General features: G+C 43.1%; 2 protein-coding genes across 2 annotated transcripts; both read right to left on the bottom strand.

Annotated features, from left to right (window-relative positions):
* Positions 1 to 652: 652 nt before the first annotated feature.
* On the bottom strand, positions 653 to 4,285 carry LOC147940669 (uncharacterized). The gene is made up of 2 exons (XM_087457666.1): positions 2,433 to 4,285; positions 653 to 2,346 (listed from the first exon to the last, which is right to left on the bottom strand). The coding sequence occupies exons 1-2, from the start codon at positions 3,717 to 3,719 to the stop codon at positions 1,189 to 1,191; spliced, it is 2,445 nt and encodes an 814-aa protein (XP_087313792.1). The 5' UTR covers positions 3,720 to 4,285; the 3' UTR covers positions 653 to 1,188.
* A 10,817-nt stretch (positions 4,286 to 15,102) lies between these two features.
* LOC109127527 (pyruvate decarboxylase 2) lies at positions 15,103 to 16,055 on the bottom strand. Its single transcript, XM_019232444.2, is given in 2 exon segments — positions 15,103 to 15,668; positions 15,671 to 16,055. Coding segments are annotated over 2 exon segments (951 nt in total).
* Between the last annotated feature and the right edge of the window lie 7,718 nt (positions 16,056 to 23,773).

Below are 23,773 nucleotides of genomic sequence, written 5' to 3'. Positions count from 1 at the left end.
TTAAACGTGAAAACAGAGCAACACAAGAAAAACAGAGCAATGCTAAAACTAATCAAACAACAAGCAAGCAATGATATTTAGACTAGGATTTCAATAAACAAAGAAGGCCTTGAGGAGGGATTCATGGGCTGAGCTAATCATTGTAGTTATCTAACTTGGTCAACAAATCTCAAGCAAACATTGAGCTGATCTCTAGACATACTATTCTAAGACATGTTTAATCCACTCTTATGGCAAGAAACAATCAAACCTATGCAATTCTAGACTTGGTCTCACAAAGTAAAGAATCTACACAAGCAGGCATTAAGCAATACATCTCAAACCAAACAAGACTCCTAATCTCTTAGCAAGCCTAATGGTAAGCTCTAGATCTAGCCTTATCTATGCTCCTTAGACATTGGTGTGATGCTAAGATGCTTGAAATCAAACCCTACCTTCTCAGATATAGGATCAGCATTAAGATCATCTAGCCTAGAAGAGATCTACAACAATCAAGCTTGACCAAATCAAACAAACCACAAGATCAACCCAGCCTAACCCATCCTCAAGGTCCTAAGCAAACTACTCACAAGAACACATGGTGAAATATGTCAAAAACCCAGAAAATAATGAAACTTGCATCATTAGAGAGATGAAACAGAGATCTACAATATTGATGAAGGAATAAAACTCGAAATCTTAATACTTTGAAAGTTATGAAACAAACAAAATATAAGAATCTAGTCTTTCTCTCTCAAACAAGTACAAGATCTAAAAAAATAAAATAAAAGTGCAAAAGGAATAATATCTAAAAAAGGTAAAAACTAGGTTTTAGACTCTCTAAAAAGCTGGACTCTTTGGTGGCTGCAAGTACAAGGGCCTTATATAGGAAGTGACGTGGAAGCCCTAAAAATACAAAAAGTCAAAGTGGTCAACGGCTCGGTCAACTCGACCAGTGCTCGGTCGAGTGGCTGGTCGAGCTGGCTTCTCTCGTGCATTCTCCACTCGGTCGAGTCCTCCTCAGCACACGGTCGAGTGGTGGTCGAGTGGTGCGGTCGAGTTGGACTCCGGACCTTGATTCTACAGCCTTAACTCTCTTGTTTTCTCCTCAGGACAGCTTCACTTCTCCTCAGCATTGCTTCCATGCTCCTTAAGCTCCAAAATCACCTGTTTATGCATGAAAAGATGCAAATGCAATGCAACTATACTCTAATGCATGATTAGTCCTAAAGCTACACAATAATGGCCTAAATGGATAGCAAAAGATGCAAAAGTTGTGAATAAACTAAGGGAAAACAAGGTAAAATATATGAACATCATCACACTCTTCTTACATGTTTCAGTCTTCTTACTCTTTTTTTCTTTTGGAAAGTTAGGACATCCAGCTGAATTGTGTCCAGCTTCACTACACTTACGACAATGCATGATTCTTCCTTGTCTTCCGAGTTTAACTGTCCCATGTTCATCTTCATCGTCCTTTCCTTGATGCTTCTTTGGTGCCTTTTTCTTCTTCTTCTTCTTAGGTGACTCATTCTTCCCTTTGATCCGATCAAAACTATTCTTCTGCCCTTTCTTTCTCCCTGGAAGATTTGGTTCTGGAGGTTTGGTTATCAAAATGTAGTTATTAGTCATCCAATATCTTGGACCTCTAACAGGACTAGGACCTGTGTCATACACTTCTTTCCATATCTCAGTACTAAAGAATGGAGACACAAAATCATTAACATCCTTATCAATATCTAATATTGCCCCATAAGCATGTTCACATGGAATCCCTGTAATTTGCCACTTGCAGCAAGAACACTCCCTTTTACCGGTTGTCAAGTTCACAGAGTGTGAGTTCCCATCCAAAAAAACGTCAAATCGCCCATGTGTTCCTTTTGTGATTTCACAGAGCATAGTATGTTCTTTCTCTTCCTCCAGAATCTCTGTTGCATATTCAGACAACCTCTTTTTCCATTTGGTTATTTTCAGATTTCTCTTAGTAATCCTTCTCATTGCCTGCCTTCTTATAGTTTCCAACATTGGAACTAATGCCTTTGCCCTTGCTTTGACAATTGTGGAGTTAAAAGACTCTGTTGCATTGTTGTCTACATCCTCACAACTGCTTCCTACCCTATAGTAGGCTCTTGACCAGCTCTTTGGATCCTCCTTCATCACATCATCATACAAAGATAAATCATATGCTCTAAGCTTGTTCAAATTTTCTTGAAATTGTGCATGGCTGTAACTCCAAGCTAATTGCCACACACGTTCTTTAAGCAAGTCTTTCTTACCATGCTTAGTCTTCAGGTTATCCACCATGTGCTTCACACACATTCTGTGTTCAACATTTGGTAACTCACTCTTCACAGAACTTATGATTCCCTACATAATTGCAGAAAATAAGCATTAGCAAAGAACAATGATACAAGACAAATTAAAGAATCAGGGGAACTAACATGAAAACTTACTTTAGAACGATCTGATATAATGACATAATCCTTCCCATCCTTTAGATTCAAATCATCTTTTAGTAGTTTCAGAAACCACATCCAGTTGTCAGCATTTTCAGTTTGTACAGCTGCCCACGCAATTGGGTATATCTGATTGTTAGCATCATGAGCAATACCAGTCAATAGACAACCTTTGACGGCTTGTTTAAGAAAAGTTCCATCAATCCCAATGATATGCCGACAATAGTAGAAACCTTTTTTCATTGCTCCAAGACACACATAAAACCGGTTAAAAACATCTTTAACCACTTCACCATCAACAACTGGAATTGTATCAACTATCGCTGTGGATCCTGGATTTGAATCAATGATTTCAGCCGCATAACCTCTAAGGTGAGCAAAATGCTGAGCATATTCATCTTGCAGCCACTTCAAAGCTAGAAGTCTTCCTCTCTGCACTTTTCCTATAGAACTCAGTATGTTCCATTGCTCTTTAATGTGTCTTTGAATATCAAGAGGCATGTATTTAGGTTGCATCTTCAATAACTTGCATTTCCCATTACGGGTGCATCTATGATAGCCACATTTAGTTCTCAAAACCCACAATTGTCGATTCTTGTCGAATGCGCAGTAGACTTTCCAATCACATGCCTTATCCTGAGCACATCTAAAACCGATTTTGTCCTTCCCCCATCTATCTTGTCTAATGTTTTCTCTCGACCTCAAAGCATGATGTAACACAACCTCTTTGAACTCAAACTCTGTGAAGAATGTTCGTCCAATGGCTAACTTATCATTAGTTCCCATCCTAATTTTCCTATCTCTAATCACAACAGGATCTTCCTCTTCATCTGAACTCTCTGGGATGGTATTCCGATTAATCCTAAACTCATCAAACCAGTTTGCTACAGAATCCTCTATTTCAAACTCAAACCTGTCCACTATGTCGTCTTTATCTTCAACCTTCTCTTTCTTCTGCTTCACCTTCCTCTGCCTTTTGTCCTCATTGTCTTTTTCATTTTTAGACTCATCTCTCTTTCGTTTTGTCTTGCTTCGCCTTGTCTCAGTCCTGGCTTCACGATCTTCGTCGTCATCACCAGCCTCATTCATGGCTTCAACATCTCTGTCGTCATCACTAGCCTCATTCATGGCTTTAACATCTCCATCTTCATCACCAGCCTCATCGCTACCACTCTCTTTCGTCTCCACCGTCACCACTTCTATCTCCATCATCTCCATCTTCCCCGCTACTATCCTCATCGACTTCTTCGAGACCATCGGGATCTCCATTGTAATCAGGATCATCTGGATCACTCTGATATAAACCCAACATTGTGACCGTCATCTCTTCTCTCTGAATTCCTGCGAAGAACCCTAATTTTTACTCAAATTTGTGATCACTCTGAACAAATGTTGTGACCGTCACAGAGTATTTAATCAACGTCGTATGGTAAAGGCAAACGTGAAACAGTAATCGCGATTTTCTGGTTTAATATGGTTTAGTAATCGTAAATCTCAGTCTTGATTGAATGTGTTTGATTATTAATTTTTTAAAAATTTATGTTGTTTCGTATAGAAATTATAAGTTTGTGTTGGTTTATGAAGAGTTAAAAAATACAGGTTGTAATGCTGAGAATGGGGTAAGTAGAGGTTGATATATAATGCATACCCTAAATATAAAATGACAACAAAGTACGGGATACCATGATGTGTGATTTATATATATCTAATTATGGCCTTGATTGGAAGAGCATATGAAGAAGCTTTTTTAATTTTATCATCCAATCAACATTTATTAGGAGAGCATATAAGGGAAGCTACATATGCTCTCATATGCTCTCTTCCTATATGCTCTCATTTGAAGCATTCCCAAGCATTTAGAAATAAAATTTAAATATATATTAAATTAATTTTAAATAATTAATTTATTTTGTAAAAATAGAAAATTATGATATTATAAAAGATAAATATATTTGTCATAAGATTATATATATGAGAAACTACTTAATGTTATTATTAAAAATAATATAATAATTTATTTAATACATTAAAATATTAATGTGGATATAACATTTATAATATATATTTTTGTTTTATTTTAGTTTAATGTGGTATATTATATATATTTTAAAAAGTTATTGAAATTAAAAATGTAAATATAGATATAAACTTTTATAAAAAATTATAACATATATTAATTATTTGTAATTAATGTGTAACATTATAAATATATATAATTAAAAATTATTAAATTACACATTTATATATATATCTAACAATTTATAAAATTGATTAAATCTAAAATATATTTTTAAAAAATCATATAGCAATGAGTGATAATTAATTTTTTTAATGAAACACATTTAAATTATATATTTTTAATTAATATCATATATTTAATATAAATATAATATTTAATACTCCACTGCTATACCAATCAAGTAAATGTGTTATTTAATCAGAGCATACAGCTTATGCAGCTTAATGCTTATGCTGCATAATGCTAATGCTATAGTATATGTGGTTCCAATCAAGCCCTATGTAAACTAATTAATCTCAACATTTAGTGTCATTATTCATTAAAAAAATAGAAATATTGATAATCGAATAGGAATATACGTTCTAATTGTATATTCATTTATGTGCTATTAAACAGGAATGAGACAATAACCCTTAACATTATAAATAAACTTAGTACCCAAAAAAATCATAATATATTTAAAATGAGTGACTATTAGATTATGCAAAATTGTTATAGTTACTCGATAAACCATAAATATAAATTTGATTTTTAAAACACACAAAAATATATATTGCCATAAATTGTAACATTTTATAAATATTTTTTTACCATGTTTACATATTTCACGAGTGAAATGTATTCTTACACGAATACGTTTATTTTGGAATTTCAATAATTTTTCCGTAATGGTATTTTGTAATAATGGGTCATTTATAGAAAATATTAACAAACCGACTAACTTAAAAGATTTCAATAGCCTAATCAAAAATTTAAATCAATAAATTAGATTATCTTCAGAAAATTTAGTTTAGAATTTGATTGTTACTAACATATATTAAAACTAAATAATTAAACTACCGAGTAATTTAGTATATGTTGTTATGGTTACATAAGAAATATGCAAAATTGTTATGATTTCAAAATAAAACATAAGAAGATATGAATTTGATTTTTAAACCACACAAAAGACATGTTGCAATAAATGGTAACATTTTATCAATATTTGGGGTGAAACGTGTTTTTTACAACAAAAAATGCAGTTTTGAATAAATAAATAAAAAACTTTAATAACATGTTATATATTTATGTTTTACACACACACATATATATATATATATATATATATTGGTTATAGATAATAATTTTACTTATAATGTTTTTTTTAAATCGATTTATTCCGCATATAGTGCGGGTTGTTACCTAGTCTGTAATAAATTCAAATTTCAGATCAATAAAAGTATTACTTTCTTACTCTGTTTTTTCTTATCGTAAGCACAAACACAAAACATCAACATGGTATCAGAGCTTTGCGATTGAGAGGACCAGAGAGAAAACACCAAAAGAAAGAACAAGAGAGATCTTATCATCATCAGCAAAAAGCAGAGACGATGCAAGGCTCCTCACATCAAGTGATCCCTATATTCAATGGGGAGAAGTACGACTTCTGGAGCATCAAGATGGCAACCATATTTCGAACCAGAAAACTATGGTCGGTGGTTGAAGAAGGAGTGCCGGCTGGACCGGTGCAAGAGGGAGAAACCCCTGAAACTGCAAGAGCAAAGATGCTCAGAGAAGAAGCAGAGGCGAATGATACGATGACTTTGCAAATTTTGCTAACTGCCGTAATTGATCAAATCTTCTCCTTCAATCATTGCATAGGGAGTATGAAAACCTAAAGATGTATGACAACGACGACATCAAGACATTCACCGATAGGTTAATTGTTTTGGAAAATCAATTAACTTATCATGGTGAAAAGAAATCAAACTCTCAACTCATACAGAAGATACTCATCTCTCTCCCAGCCAAGTTTGATAGCATTGTTAGTAGGGTTTTCGAAAATGAGAGAGAATGATCTCAAGAGTTCTATTTATAGGTCGAGCATCTCCCTTTCTTACCTTAGTGCGATTTGACAAATGGCAAGCATGAGCTTGCATGTGGCGCGTGTAAGCCACTCGCCAGCCACTTGGCGAACATGAGCGTGCATGTGGAGCGTGAAATAAACTCTCCTTTGCATGAAATTTGATTGGTCCAACTCTTAGAGACGTAATGATTATGCCGCCACTAGTACTTCATTCTTCAACCCAAAAACCGCACTGTCCTGCCGTACGGCACGTACGGTATCGCCCGGACATCTCTCGGCCATGGTTCGGTCTCATTCCAGATTGCGTTCGGCTCCTCCGGACTGCCTCGGTCGTCTCTCGGACAACTCTCGCCTTTCTCTCTCGGGTCCTTCATATCCTTTTCGGTGCTTCCCTCGGACCGTACCGTCCTTCTCGGTACCTCTCGGACCGTACGGGTCTTTCAGTTACTTCTCGGTCTGTACTGTCCTTTCTGGTACTTCTCGGACCGTCTCTTCCGCATACGCTGTTTTTTGTGTAAACGGTCAACTCCCGTTCAGTCTTAAGGTTTCAATCGTACATCCGGCCACTCTGGTCTTGGCTTGGCTATCCTCTGATTTGTGCATTTTTCCTCGGACTTCCTTCGACCATTCTCCTTTGTTTTTCTTCCTCTTCCTCTTTAATTCTTTTCCAGGCCATTTCCTCGAACTTTTATTTTCGGGATTTCTACCCTTAGTGAGGGTCATTACATTCTCCCAGCCACCTCCCTACCGAAATTATGCGCATGCTACCTCCCTACCAATCAGCGTATCATCCGGAGTTTCCATGTGCGGACAGTATGGTTGGAAAAAAAGTAAACGTGGCTTGGCGGTTGGACTGGGGATCTGTACAGATACCTCTGTACATCGTCAAACTGATGCGCGAGATAACTCTCTACCGGCCAACTGTTGTATTGGGCAGATATTATAGCTTAGCGTGCAATTCATGACATTGTACGATCTAAGGGAATTGTTATTGATGGCTACTTGGATTTCAGGAACGGAGAGTGATCATGGAAAAGGAACTACTTAGGCGCGAGGCTCATGGCCGGGAAGTTGAGTGGTGGTGTAAGGGTAGCTATGATCGATTATACAACTTGTACTAGCTTATATTCAAACTCATAAGTTGTATCGAATCCTTTGATTATTTGATACAATATCTGAATGTTTGCTTTACTCTAATTTATATCTTATAGACACTACATATTGAATCTTAGAATAAGCGAAAGAACTTTATTAAAGAATGGACCATAGAATATGACTAAGTAGCGAGTAAAGGACGAGAGAACCTCACCGGCCGTAGAATGTTCCGGGTTGGGGTCTTCAAGTTGGTATCAGAGCAGGCTTGGTTCTAGGACTGGTAGTGCGAGTTTTGGGTATCACCACTCATCGACTTAATGGGATCTCGCGGTAGATGTCCTTACTGTTAGCGGTTTATTTAACTTAACCGTGACTAAAATGCATGAGTTTTGCAGACGGGTAAGAGAACAAGGAAAAGAAGAAGAAGGACAAGGGGATGACTGATCAGACCATTGACGCCACAGACACAGTAGTCAACGCGGGGGCAGGAAACATGGACGCCCAGAAACCAGCTGGACCTGTGGCTGGAGAGAAGCAACCTGATAATGATATTCCGGAAAGTAGTGGTGCCACCCATGAAAATGGGCAACCAAATGCAGTACCATCGTCCCAGGAACAATGGGATACGATGAAGGCAATGATGACACAGTTGGACGTGCTCACAAAGGCATTGGTACCGGATCCTGTGGTACCAGCGGTGCGTAGCAAGATTGTTACGGAGACCACTGAAATAGTCATGAGGATTCTCCGAAAAAGAGAAAGGACTACTTGGATGCGTTGGAGCATGTCTCTAGACTGAGGACAAATCATTACCCAGGGAGTTCGGATTCGATCGTGGCTGACGAGTGGAGGAGTCGACTTGTGAGAAATTTTAATTCCACTCGATACCCGGAGGAGTATCAAAAGGACATTACCGTCCATTTCCTTGAATAGGAAGCACATAAATGGTAGTTGACGGTTGAGAAACGGAAAGGTAGTCAAGTCCTAACCTTTGCGAACTTTGAGGCGGAAATAAACAAGAAATTCTTTCCAGCGGAGGCATGGGACCGACTGGAAAGTGCGTACCTGAACCTGGTACAAGGGGATATGACGGTGCGTGCATATGATGTTGAATTTAGCCGCCTTAGGCGCTATGTTGGAAAGGATATCAAGGATGAGAAAGCACAAGTCCGTCCTTTTATCCGAGGACTATGGGTGGCAATCCGCAACCATTGCTTGATCGGTGTCTTTAACACGGTCGTTGAAGTGGTGGAAAGGGAAGCAATGATTGAAGTTGGTATGGAGGAAGAGAAACAACTTAGGCGCGAGAGGGTTTCTTTGCGTTCGACCCACCCAGCCAAAACCATAGATAGGAAGAGAAAATGGGATAAGGTGGACAACTCAAGGTCCGGCGCTAAGTATGGGGAGTGTAGGAATTGCGGAAAGCACCATAGTGGTTCTTGCTGGAAGGCCGTAGGTGCATGTGGTTGCTGTGGGAGCAAGGATCATGCGATCCGGAACTGTCTAAGGTTGGAAAATGGGGACGGGCCAAGGACTTGCTATATGTGCGGAAAAGAGGGACATTTTAGGAGGGAATGTTCGAAGCTTGACGTGGGAAGACTGACCCACCAACATGGGTCCCGTGGCAAGGATCATTTACTGCAACCACCAAACAGACAGGCTGTCGCACCACGCGTGTACGAGCTGTCTGAGGAAACTGCTGCTGGGGATTTCAGGGCAATTACTGGTATGTTACGAGAAATTTTTTAGTTCAGTTCTTGCATTACATAGCATCATAATGCATGTGAAAGGGGGATATGGGTACTTAGCATTCTAGAGGAATGTGTAGGGACCTTAAGTATAGGTGGTGTGGAAACGCACACCTTGTTTGATTCGGGGGTGACACATTGTTTTGGTAAGCCCTGAAATGATAGGGAAGGTGGGTTCATTAAGGTACCAAACACTGGATATGGAATGGTCCGAGCAGCCGGCGGGCAGGCAATGTACCCGTTCGATATGGTTCGGGGAATCTTGGTTATCGTCAATGGTGTTGATATGCCTACTGATCTGATCATTGTTCCACTCATGAAACACGATGTTATCTTGGGGATGGACTGGTTGGGAAAGTACAAGGCTCACATTGATTGTCATCAAGGGCGAGTAAACTTTGAAAGGAAAGAAGGAACATTGAGATTCCAAGGAATAAGATCAACTTCAGGAAGTTTGGTTATCTCGGCAATCCAAGCGGAAAGGACGCTGGAGAAAGGATGTAAGGCGTACTTAGCCTCAATAATAACAACAGAGGTTGGGGAAAATGCGTAGTTGAAAGATATTCCAATAGCAAGTGAGTTTGCTGATGTGTTTGAAGCAGTACGGGGAGTGCCGCCAAATCGGTCAGATCTATTTACCATCGAGCTAGAACCGGGGATGAACCCTATATCAAAAGCGCCTTACCGGATGGCACCAGCTGAAAAGGCGGAGTTGAAAAAACAATTGTTGGAGAAAGGGTTTATCAGACCAAGTAGTTCACCATGGGGTGCACCGGTCTTATTCGAAAAGAAAAAGGATGGTAGCTTCAGGCTATGCATTGATTACCGGGGGCTGAATAGGGCTACAGTGAAAAATAAGTACCCATTACCCCGGATAGATGTATTGTTGGATAATCTTCGAGGTGCAAAGTGGTTCTCGAAGATAGACTTGGCCTCGGGGTTTCATCAAATTCCAATAGAGCCAACGGACATTCGGAAAACGGCTTTTCAAACAAGGTACAACCACTTTTAGTTTGTGGTCTTGCCATTCGGATTGACAAACGCACCGACAACCTTCTTTAAGATGATGAATGGTGTATTCCGAGAATTCTTAGACGAGTTTGTCATCATCTTCATTGATGACATAGTAGTTTATTCGAAGGATTGGGAAACCCATCAGAATCACTTGAGGGCAGTGTTGGAGCGGCTAAGAGAGCATAAGATTTTCGCAAAGTTAAGCAAATGCTCGTTTTGGCAAAGAAGTGTTGGTTTCCTTGGACACATTGTCTCGAACCAAGGAGTGTCTGGGATCTGGAAAAGATCAAGTCGTTAAAGGACTGGCCAAGTCCATAGAACATGCTAGGGAACCACCAAACATCCTAGGGAACCACACCCTAGGGTAACCACCACAACTTAGGGAAACCACATGAAAGACCCTGACCCGGACGTCCCAGCGTCCGCGGTCATGGCTTCCCTTCCCGGCCGAACATCCATTGATTCGTTTACTTAGCTTTGGCCCGCGGCCTAGCCTTGTAAACCATTATACGCAGCAAAATGTAACTTTACCCCTTACCTTCCTTTTGTGCATAGCCATATAACCAACCAACCTCACAGGGTTTGCACACATTAGGGATGGGGACTTATAGTCCCTTCAGTGCATGGTGATCGGTTGCGCTATCGGCTTCCCAAACCACTCATGTTCCCGAAGCTTGGCATCGGAGGTGCCACTAGTTGACCTTGGTACCCCGATCGACTCGTCGGTCTTGGTATCAGAGCCTGGTCCGATCAAACGATCCTACCCCATTATCGACTCGCCGATCGACCACAGACCGAGCTGATACTTCCGAACGACTTGTCGACCACCCGACCGATCAATCCAACCTACAGCTTATATCGTCGATTATTCGATCACCCGATCCGACTAGCGATTGAATCATCGATCAACCCTCGATCGATCTGTCCATTGACGCGGATCGTCGATGACCTTTCGATCGGTCCGATGCTATGATCGAATCGTCGATCATCCTTTGACTAGTTCGACTCCATGGACCAACCGTCGCTTATCGTTCGATCGGTTTGACCCAATTGTCAAAAAGTCGTTCATCTCATCGTACCGTCGATAGTGAGGTAGCATGCGCATCAGTTCGGACGAGTAAAATCGCCGAGCCGCACCCCCTTTTCTTCTTAGGCTTAGATGGACGATGGAAGGATGATGGTGTGTTGGAATGAAGGCCTTGCCCTCTATTTATAGTTTCCTGGCCGAATTCTAGGCCCTAAAAGGTACCTGTCCGTCAAGGTCCTTCGATCATGCCTGTTCGGCCGTGCTTGTTCAGCCTTACCTGTCCTATTGTGCCTGTTCGCTCACCACGTCCCAAGACCGTCCACGAGCTCCCCAGCTGGCCTGCACACTTTCCACCACCATCCAGATGGCTGAGCTTAGTCGAGCTGACGCTAGCTGGACACTAGCTGGACGAGCTGATACTAGCTGGACGAGCTGATACTAGCTGGCCGCTAGCCGGACGAGCTGATACTAGCTGGCCGAGCTGTCTGCAGCTAGCCGCAGCTGGTCCATAGCTGTCCGCAGCTGGCCTATAGCTGTCCATAGATGGCCGATAGCTATCCGCAGCTGAACTAATTTGTTCATCGAGCTTGTTCAGCTCATTCAGCTCGTATTCCAGCTATTTGAGCTAGTAGCTTAGCTACGTAAGCTTATATAGCTATCGATTTCCTTAAAACAAACTGCCCCCCTTTGGGATCGCGGAACGCGGGTGTTACAACGATCCTAGATCGATCCTTCTAGGTTTTCTTTCAAGTCCAGTCCCGGACTATGTTGCGAGAAAGAGAAGTGAGACAAGAAGCAAAGATTCACTCTTTGGGAAAATTATGATTTCATTCAAGTCTAAAAACTCTAAGCAAGTGGCGTTGGGAGCTTAAATAGTGTAAGGGTTTAGAGGGAGCTAGGGACACGCGGACTCGCTTTGGTCCGCACACGTTGCCCTTAATGCATCTCCACTGACGGTGAACACGTCACACTATTCCAACGTTCAGAAGGGAAGGATCTAGACAAAGTTCAAAACGCAAAGTTTAAAGGAAAAGGACAAAAAAGAAAGGTCGCGTCCTAGGCTGAGTGCGGATGCCACGTCACTGACGTTAAATGCGGCATTGCATGCATCCTCTGATTAAACGCGGCGTTGTGCGTCAGGACTCGTCGCCTCGTTAAATCCTTCTCCGGTAAACCTCATGGGAAAAACCCGAAGTAAGGAAAAAGAGTACGAGTCATATTCCTGACGTCTTTGGCGCCCTCATCCTTGGGTAAGGACGAAGGCCGTACGGACGATCTCGCCGATGGTTGCCTTGGCCGAGTCAATATCTTGGTCTTCTTGGACGAAGACTTGGACGAAGTGGTTGATCTTGTGCTTGGTGGTCTTGGCCGAGAGTGATCGTGGGCATGCTGGCTCCGAGGTTTCCTGCGGGTGATACGAGCGTCCGAGAGGTGTTCGGGTCCGACTCGAGGATTCCTGGTCGCGTGTCCAATCCGGTGCTCACATCATTCCCTCCCCCTTGCGAAGGTTTTATCCCCAAAACAGCTTCATCATCACCTGCATCAAACGGAACAAGATCAACAACATTGAACGATATTGATGTATTGTACTCACCGGGCAGCTCAAGGCGGTAGGCATTGTTGTTGATCTTCTCGACGATCCGGAGAGGTCCGTCTCCTCGGGGGCTGAGCTTGTGATGTCACTATATTTTACCATATTTAAGGCCTTGTTTAGTTCATGTTTTGCATCATATAGAAATGATTCCTTAGGTTTTATAGCCATTTATGTCCAAATATGCACTTAGGATGTTTAGAAGCATGCATTGCGTATATTTGTGCATTTGGAGTATTATTAGGTGTTATGGAGCTCTAAAAGGGTAAGGAAGTACTTGGTGTTATTTCTAGAGCTAAACAAGAGGACTGAAAGTATCAGGAAGTGGATTCGCAAGGCAACTTGACCATGCCACTCGACCTGGCACACGGTCGAGTACATGGTCGGATTCATAACGGGCTCCTCAAAGATAGATCAAAATGAAGATCTTTCTTGGCGATTCAGCTTGAGAACCCTTCATGCGAGTTGTAGGAAATTGAGTTAAATTTCTAATGGCGGTGGTTTCAAGTCAATCGGAGGTGTAGTTCAAGAGTTATCCCGATTTTAATGAACAGATATCATCCCAGATCGAAGACTCGAGCTACATGACGAACCAACCACTCGACCATGCACTCGACCGAGCACATGGTCGAGCACTTGAAGCCGAGTCTCTGTTTTGTCCTCTAGCTAACTAGGGCTTCTATCTCTTTACTATATATATGTACTGGCACTTGTGGCCGCAAAAGGAAGACCCTAGAGACCCTGTAGACATGTGATAACCTAGTTTTTGCCATTTTTAGTTGCTTTTACTTTATTGCATCATCTCTTATCTTTTCTCTAGATATTCATAGATTTGTAACCTTCAAAACATTGAATCTATTGAGTATTTTCTTTCACTTCTTTGTATTAAACCGTTCATCTTTATCTCATCTTTCTACTCATGATAGTTTCATTAATTTCTGGGTTTGTGTTCTTCATGATGATTTTTAGATCTTATTAGTGGCGTAGGATCTTAGGGATGGATTAGGCTGGATAAGGGTTATGGTTGTTTAGATTAGATATGCTCTATGTTGTTCTTATACTGAGAGGGTAAGGATAGATCTTAAGCTTCTTAGCATCACACCAATGTCTAAGTTGTTAGTTAAGGCTAATGCTAGAGATTATCATGAAGCATGTTAAGAGATTAGATGTTTAAAGTGATTTTTGACATTGATGATCTGGTTGTTTAATGCCTGCTTTTATATGTAATAGCTAGTGAGAACTAGGTCCAAGAGTATCTAAGCTTGATTGTTATTGTCATGAGAATGGATTAACAAGTATTATAAGATCATTGTCTAGAGATAGCTCATTGTTGATTGAGGTTTGTTGACCAGTTTAGATAACCTTAGCTTGAGTCCAGCCCATGAATCCATCCTTAGGACCTTTCCTTGTTTATTGATTTTCCTGTTTGAGTATTGTTATTTGTTTGCTGTTTGATTTACTTTCGTTTTGCTCTGTTTTGATTGTTGTTCTGTCTCTGTTCTTCATCCGGAAGTCCACTCGACTTCCCACTCGACCATGCACTCGATCGAGTGCTAGGTCGAGCTCTAGTTTACTTTCTTGTTTATGCATTGTTCTGTTCTTGTTTTCTTCTGCATATTAGTTATTTCTGCTTAGTCTTGTTTATTGCAATTGTTCTACAGTTTAATTCAGCATTAGTATTGTCTTAAGTTGCTTTAGTTCATTGCATTTCATTATTGTCATTAGGTTGTTAGAAACAAATCAACTTGATATTTGGCTTAACTTGAATGCATTGATCTCAACTTGACTGCTTACATATCACACTCTTTATGGATTGACATCCTTTATGCTACAACATCATAAGGGTATTGAAACACCTTACATACATTTTGATCATCTTAGCCTAAGTTTGTATGTTTGTTAGCATTCATTCATTCATAGGGTAAGATAGAAAAATCCTTGTTTCAATTGGCGCCGTTGCCATTAGGGTGTTTATATGTTCCAGTTGAGATTTCATTGTTTCAAGATTAAGCTATGTTACTTTTTATTCTATTACTCACCTATTTGTTGTTCTGGTAATCTGTTTTGATTCTCAGGTACCATTCGACTAGGCACTCGGCCGAGTACCTCAAAGCAAACGGTCGTTGTGCACTATCACTTCAATGAAACAGAAGCTCTCTTTTTCCTCATTCGTTGCCGTCTTGATTGCTTTCACTAGCTCCTCTTCGCATCTCACTTTGGCAGTCCAGCATTTGCCTTCTCCATTGTGTATAGCATCAACAAAAGCTGTGTAGTTCCAGTTCTTTATGACATTGTAAGGACCATCGTGAATCTCCACTTCAATTGTGTAGCCTCCGTTGTTGATTAGGAAGATTATGGTCTTTTGCCCACACCGTATCATTGTAGATACATCCTGCGCCGTTACCTGGAAACTACCATCTCCAATACAAGCAATGACACGCTTGTTTGGCATAGCTTGAGCATAGCCAAGAGTAGCACCTACTGACCAACCAATTGATCCGTACTGCATCTGGAATTCGTAACCGCATCCTTCAGGGAGCTTCAGCTTCTGACAATTGAACCAAGAATCTCCTGTCTAAGCAAGCACAGCAGATTCAGAAGAGAGCATATTCTGAATATGTTGGAACAGCACATTAACCCTCAAAGGCTCATTCAGGTTATCTCTCAAAGGTTTCCTTCTGGGACAAAGATCCTATGGTAATTCTCATAGGAAGTGTTGTTGTGCTTAATCCGTTTCGCCAGTTTACTAAGAAACTCCTTCATAAGAACACACCCAAACGCAGGTCCATTACCAATAGTAACCCGATCAGGCTGCACGATGATCGCCTTCTCTTTCTTGAGAAGCAAAGAGTACCCAACAGAGCTGTAATCGTTAAAAATCGGACCAGCAAACAAATAAGCATCCGCAGATTCAACAATTTCAGCACAGAAAGCTGTACTCACAGCTCCCCAATACGTCCCTATAAAATGCGTGTGGTGCTCATGTATCACTAAAATACCTGTTGGTATCAGAGCAGGCTTGGTTCTAGGACTGGTAGTGCGGGTTTTGGGTATCACCATTCATCGGCTTAATGGGATCTCGCGGTAGATGTTCTTACCGTTACCGGTTTATTTAACTTAACCATGACTAAAATGCATGAGTTTTGCAGATGGGTAAGAGAACAAGGAAAAGAAGAAGAAGGACAAGGGGCTGGCCGATGAGACCATTGACGCCACAGAGACAGTAGTCAACGCAGGGGCAGGAAACATGGACGCCCAGAAACCAGCTGGACTGTGGCTGGAGAGAAGCAACCTGATAATGATATTCCAGAAAGTAGTGGTGCCACCGATGTAAATGGGCAACCAAATGCAGTACCATCGTCCCAGGAACAATGGGATACGATGAAGGCAATGATGGCACAGTTAGACGTGCTCACAAAGGCATTGGTACTGGATCCTGTGGTACTAGCGGTGCGTAGCAAAATTGTTACAGAGAACACTGAAGTAGTCATGAGGATTCTTCGAAAAAGATAAGGGACTACTTGGATGTGTCGTAGCATGTCTCTAGACTGAGGACAAATCATTTCCCAGGGAGTTCAGATTCAATCGTGGCTGACGAGTGGAGGAGTCGGCTTGTGAGAAATTTTAATTCCACTCGCTACCGAGAGGAGTATCAAAAGGACATTACCGTCCATTTCCTTGAAGAGGAAGCACATAACTGGTAGTTGACGGTTGAGAAACAGAAATGTGGTCAAGTCCTAACCTTTGCGGACTTTGAGGCGGAATTCAACAAGAAATTGTTTCCAGCGGAGGCATGGGACCGACTGGAAAGTGCGTACCTGAACCTGGTACAAGGGGATATGACAGTGCGTGCATATGATGTTGAATTTAGCCGCTTTAGGCGCTATGTTGGAAAGGATATCGAGGATGAGAAAGCACAAGTCCGTCCTTATATCCAAGGACTAAGGGTGGCAATCTACAACCATTGCTTGACCGGTGTCTTTAACACGGTCGTTGAAGTGGTGGAAAGGGAAGCAATGATCGAAGTTGGTATGGAGGAAGAGAAACAACTTAGGCGCGAGAGGGTTTCTTCGCGTTCGACCCACCCAGCCAAAACCACGGACAGGAAGAGAAGATTGCATAAGGTGGACAACGCAAGGTCCGATGCTAAGTATGGAGAGTGTAGGAATTGCGGAAAGCACCATAGTGTTTCTTGCTGGAAGGCCGTAGGTGCATGTGGTTGCTGCTGGAGCAAGGATCATGCGATCCGGAACTGTCTAAGGTTGGAAAATGGCGATGGGCCAAGGACTTGCTATATGTGCGGAAAAGAGGGACATTTTAGGAGGGAATGTCCGAAGCTTGACGTGGGAAGACTGACCCACCAACGTGGGTTCCGTGGCGAGGATTCTTTACCGCCACCACCGAAGAGACATGCTGTCGCACCATGCGTGTACGAGCTGTCTGAGGAAACTGCTGCTGGGGATTTCAGGGCAATTACTGGTATGTTACGAGAACCTTTCTAAGTTCAGTTCTTGCATTACATAGCATCATAATGCATGTGAAAGGGGGATATGGATACTTAGCATTCTAGAGGAATTTGTAGGGACCTTAAGTTTAGGTGGTGTGGAAACGCACACCTTGTTTGATTCGGGGGCGACACATTGTTTGGTGAGCCCTGAAATGATAGGGAAGGTGGGTTCAGTAAGGTACCAAACACTGGATATGGAATGGTCCGAGCAGCCAGCGGGCAGGCAATGTACCCGTCCGGTATGGTTCGGGGAATCTTGGTTATCGTGAATGGTGTTGATATGCCTACTTATCTGATCATTGTTCCACTCATGAAACACGATGTTATCTTGGGGATGGACTGGTTGGGAAAGTACAAGGCTCACATTGATTGTCATCGAGGGCGAGTAAACTTTGAAAGGAAAGAAGGAACATTGAGATTCCAAGGAATAAGATAAACTTCAGGAATTTTGGTTATCTCGGCAATCCAAGCGTAAAGGATGCTGGAGAAAGGATGTAAGGCGTACTTAGGCTCAATAATAACAACAGAAGTTGGGGAAAATGCATAGTTGAAAGATATTCCGATAACAAGTGAGTTTTCTGATGTGTTTGAAGTGGTACGGGGAGTGCCGCCAGATAAGTCAGATCCATTTACCATCGAGCTAGAACCGGGTACGAACCCTATATCAAAAGCGCCTTACCGGATGGCACCAGCAGAAATGGCGGAGTTAAAAAAAAATTGGGACAATTGTTGGAGAAAGGGTTTATCAGACCAAGTAGTTCACCATGGGGTGCACCGGTCTTATACGAAAAGAAAAAGGATGGTAGCTTCTGGCTATGCATTGATTACCAGGGGCTGAATAGGGTTACAGTGAAAAATAAGTACCCATTACCCCGGATAGATGTATTGTTGGGTAATCTTCGAGGTACAAAGTGGTTCTCGAAGATAGACTTGGCCGCGGGGTTTCATCAAATTCCAATAGACCCAACGGACATTCGGAAAACGGCTTTTCAAACAAGGTACGACAACTTTTAGTTTGTGGTGTTGCCATTCGGATTGAAAAACGCACCATCAGCCTTCTTTAAGATGATTAATGGTGTAATTCGAGAATTCTTAGACGAGTTTGTCATCATCTTCACTGATGACATAGTAGTTTATTCGAACGATTGGGAAACCCATCACAATCACTTGAGGGCAGTCTTGGAGCTGCTAAGAGAGCATAAGCTTTTCGCAAAGTTAAGAAAATGCTCGTTTTGGCAAAGGAGTGTTGGTTTCCTTGGACACATTGTCTCGGACAAGGAGTGTCTGGAATCCGGAAAATATCAAGTCGATAAAGGATTGACCACGTCCATAGAACATCCTAGGGAACCACCAAACATCCTAGGGAACCTGAAAGACCCCATCCCCGGCCATCTATGGCCGGAGAGGTTCTCCCGTCCCTTTACACTACTTAGTCATATTTTAGGGCCCATTCCTTTAAACAATGTTCGTTTGCACATTCTGTGATTCATAAATAATCCTTATGATATAATACTTAGAGTAATAAATATTCGGTATTCGTTAAGTAATCAAAGGATTCGATACAACTTATGAGTTTGCATAATAAGCTAGAACAAGTTGTATAATCGATCCTATCTACCCTTCACACCACCACTCATCTTCCCGGCCATGAGTCCCGCGCCTAAGCACTTCCTTTCCCGCGATCACCCTCCTTTCCTGAAACCAAGTAGGCATCAATAACATTCCCTTTCCCGTTGTACATGTCATGCAATGCACGCTAGGTACTAATAACTGTCCAGTACAGAGATCGGCCGGTAGAGAGTTATCCCGCGCATCAGTTCGAACGGTGTACTGGGGGTCTGTACCGATCCCTGTCCAACCGCCGAGCCGCGTTTACTTTTCTCCGCCCGAATTGTCCGTACTTGGACACCCCGGATGGTACGCTGATCGGTAGGGAGGTAGCATGCGCATCAGTTCGGTTGGTTCACGGCGAACCTGGCGGTTCCCGATCCACTACCGAGCCGCACCCCCTTTCCTCCGACCAACCGGACCAACCGAAGTATTACTTATGCTTATGTTTTTGATGCACTACCCCAATTCCCAGAGCCTATATGGACGGTACTGTACCGTACCTCCGACCCTTATTACCCTTCTCGCCGAACTCTTTATTTCTCGGATCCTTCTTCCTGATCTTTACTCGTACTCTCGAGTTTTTGGTGTATTTTTCAGTATCCGAACGTGTCTTCAGAATGAGAGGATCGCCCCCTTTATATAGGGTCCTGGGCCGCGGTTTTGTCCCCAAAAGGCACCCTTCGGACGAATCCGTTCATTGACTCCTGTTCGCTCATGTACGCTCACCGTACCCGTTCGGCCATGGCCATTAGGCCGTGCCCTTTCGGTCCCGAGCTCCCAGCTGGTCAGTGAACTGTCCACTGTCGTCCAGCTGGTCGAGCTGGGTCGATCTGGGTCGAGCTCCCTGGCAGCTGGTCGAGCTGACACTAGCTGGCCGAGCTGACCGCAGCTGGCCTCAAGCTATCCAGAGCTGGCCGAGAGCTGTCCGGAGCTGGCCCGGAGCTGTCCCGAGCTGACCAATACTTATCCCATACTTGGCTCGTTTTCTCCCCTTGACCGAGCTAACGAGTAGCTCTTCCCCGACTTGTCCGAGAACTCCCTTCCATCCCGGACCAAGCCATGGCCTACGATCCTATTCAGGATCGCGGGCGTTACAAGTCTCCCCCCCTTGAAGGGGATTCATCCCCGAATCCGGTTCAAGTTGATCTTCACCCATCTCCTTGAACCACTTAGGAAAATCAGCCTTCATCTTGTTTTCAGTTTCCCAAGTAGCTTCTTCCCGTCCGCCGCAGTTCCACAAGATTTTTACCATTTTCATTTTCTTCCTGCGCATTTCCTTTACCATTCGATCAATGATCCGAATAGGTGTTGCTTCCACGGTCAAGTTCTCTTGCAACTCGGCCGGAACATCTTCGACCACTTCATCCTCTTCTCTTAGGCATTTTCGAAGTTGAGATACATGGAACACCTTGTGGAAAGCGTCTAACTTTGGTGGTAACTCCAGCTTGTACGCCACCGCACCTACCCGTTCAAGTACCTTGTACGGACCAACGTACCTTGGGCTCAACTTTTTCCTCTTAGTGAAACGCCCTTTTCCCTTATAGGTCATGGCCTTAAGGTACACCAAGTCACCCACTTCAAACTCCAACTGTTTCCGACGCTTGTCCCCATAACTTTTCTGTCAATTTTGGGCTTCTTTCAACTTGATTTTTAAGAACCTTAGCTTGTCGGCCGTTTCATCCACAATTCCGGGTCCGAATAACGTCCGTTCCCCAACCGGCATCCAGCACAAAGGCGTTCGACATGCTCGGCCATATAGCGCTTCATAAGGTGACATTCCGATATTAGCTTGGTAGCTATTGTTGTATGCGAATTCCACCAAGTTCAAGTAACTTTCCCAGCCTCCACCCCAATCCAGTACGCATGCTCGCAACATATCCTCGAGCGTCTGAATTGTTCTTTCGGACTGCCCGTCCGTCTGTGGGTGGTACGCTGTACTCAAGTTCACCCTTGTTCCCAGGGCCTTTTGAAAAGCTTTCCAGAATAGCGAGGTAAACCGTGTATCACGGTCTGAGACAATGCTCACCGGTACCCCGTGAAGCCGGACAATCTCTTCCATGTACCTGGCCGCGATCACTTTGGCCCCATCCGTTTCCGCGATTGCGATGAAGTGTGCAGATTTGGTCAATCTGTCAACCACTACCCAGACCGCATCGTGTTTCCACTTGCTCATAGGCAACCCAGTCACGAAGTCCATGGTCACATGATCCCATTTCCATTCCGGCATGGGTAGACTTTGGACCAACCCGCTCGGCACCTGATGCTCGGCCTTAACGAGTTGACAGGTTTTACACTTGGCAACCCACGCGGCCACATATCTTTTCATTCCCTTCCAGTGATAGTATCGTTTCAGATCGCGATACATCTTGGTCGAACCAGGGTGGATTGAGAACTTAGACTGGTGCGCTTCCCTTAGGATTTCGTCCCTTAGATCCTTACCTTGTGGCACACACACCCGTCCATTCACCACAATGGTTCCATTGTTTGATGTTTGGAACTCAGTCTTATTATTCTCCGCCCAAACCTTTAGTTCCTTGTCCTTTTCCTGAGCCAAACGAATTCTACTAAGTAGGTCCGCTTGATCAGCTGCCCCTAAGCCCAATGGCTCCACTTCTCCCGACAATGCATTTCAATGCAAGGTCCCCAGCATATTAACCAATGCTTCCTGATTTTTCTCAGCTTCCACATCGAAGCGTCTCCTACTCAAAGCATCTGCGACTTGATTCGCCTTTCCCGGTTGATAGGCAATATCCAGGTCATAGTCCGCGACAAACTCCATCCACCGTCTTTGCCTTAGATTTAACTCTGGCTGGGTGAATATGTATTTCAGACTCTTGTGGTCAGTGAAGATTTGAACCTTGGCTCCATAGAGATATGAACGCCAAATCTTCAACGCGAACACTACCGCGGCCATCTCTAAGTCGTGCGTTGGGTAATTCCTCTCGTGCTTACGCAGTTGCCTTGAAGCATATGCGATTACACTGCCCCTTTGCATTAACACACAACCTAGCCCGGTTATAGAGGCGACAGTGTACACTATGTACGGCTCGTCCGTTTCCGGCAACACCAGTACCGGAGCACTTGTGAGCATCGCCTTTAACTCCGCGAAACTTTTCTCGCATTCCTCCGTCCATAGGAACTTGGTATCTTTCCCCGTCAATCGCGTCATTGGCTGAGTCATACCCACAAAGCCTTTGACGAATCTTCGGTAATATCCCGCCAACCCAAGAAAGCTCCTTATCTCGGTGGCATTCCTCGGACGTGGCCAGTCCTTTATCGACCTGATCTTTTCCGGATCCACGGACACTCCTTGGTCCGAGACAATGTGTCCAAGGAACCCGACACTCTTTTGCCAAAACGAGCATTTGCTTAATTTCGCAAAAAGCTTTTGTTCCCTTAACCGCACCAAAACTGCCCTTAAATGATTCTGATGAGTCTCCCAATCCTTTGAGTAGACAAGTATGTCATCAATGAAAATGATTACAAACTCGTCCAAGAATTCCCGGAAGACACCATTCATCATCTTCATGAAGGCTGCCGGTGCATTGGTCAATCCGAACGGCATAACCACAAACTCAAAGTGGCCGTACCTCGTCCGGAAAGCCGTTTTCCGAATGTCCGATGGCTCTATCGGAATTTGATGGTACCCCGAGGCCAAGTCTATCTTTGAGAACCACTTTGCACCTCGGAGGTTATCCAACAACTCGTCTATCCGGGGCAATGGGTACTTATTCTTCACCGTAACCCTATTCAGCCCCCGGTAATCAATGCATAGCCTAAAGCTACCATCCTTTTTCTTCACAAACAAGACCGGTGCACCCCAAGGTGAACTACTTGGTCTGATAAACCCTTTTTCCAACAATTCTTCCAATTGTTTCTTTAACTCCGCCATTTCTGCCGGTGCCATCCGGTAAGGCGCTTTAGATATAGGGGTCGTCCCCGGTTCCAGCTCGATGGTGAACGGATCTGATCTATCCGGCGGCACTCCCCGTACCGCTTCAAACACATCGGCAAATTCATTGGCTACCGGAATCTCATCCAGTTCCTTATTTTCCCCAACTTCCTTTGTTGTGATTGTGGCTAAGTACGCCTCACAACCTTTCTCCAGCATCCTTTCCGCCTGGATTGCTGAGATGATCAAACTTCCCGAAGTTGATCTTATTCCCTGGAATCTCAATGTTCCTTCCTTTCCCTCAAAATTTACTCTCCCTCGGTGACAGTCAAGGTGAGCCTTGTACTTTCCCAACCAGTCCATCCCCAAGATAACATCATGTTTCATGAGTGGCACAATGATTAGGTCAGTAGGCATATCCACACCATTGACAATGACCGAGATGCCGCGAACTACACCGTACGGGAACATCACCTGCCCGCCGGCAGCTCGGACCATTCCATATTCGGTGTTTGGTTCTCTCTGGAACCCACCTTTTCCTATCATTTCTGGGCTCACAAAACAGTGTGTGGCCCCCGAATCAAACAAGGTGTGCGTTTCCACACCTCCTATACTTAAGGTCCCTACACATTCCTCTAGAATGCTAAGTACTCTTATCCCCATAGACATGCACCATGATGCTATGTAATGCACGAATTGAACTAGAAAGGGTTCTCGTTACATACCAGTAATCGCCCTGTAGTTCCCATCGGCAGTTTCCTCAGACAG

The sequence above is a fragment of the Camelina sativa genome, chromosome 7 (genome assembly GCF_030686135.1).
Source record: "Camelina sativa cultivar CO46 ecotype springtype chromosome 7, ASM3068613v1".
Classification (NCBI taxonomy): domain Eukaryota; kingdom Viridiplantae; phylum Streptophyta; class Magnoliopsida; order Brassicales; family Brassicaceae; genus Camelina; species Camelina sativa.
This window is presented reverse-complemented; position numbering and strand designations above follow the sequence as displayed.

Coding starts and splice junctions, on each gene's coding strand:
- LOC147940669 (XM_087457666.1), bottom strand. CDS start 3,719: ATGATCCTGATTACAATGGAGATCCCGATGGTCTCGAAGAAGTCGATG. Junction 2,347..2,432: donor TTATATCAGATCGTTCTAAA/GTAAGTTTTCAT, acceptor GCAATTATGTAG/GGAATCATAAGTTCTGTGAA.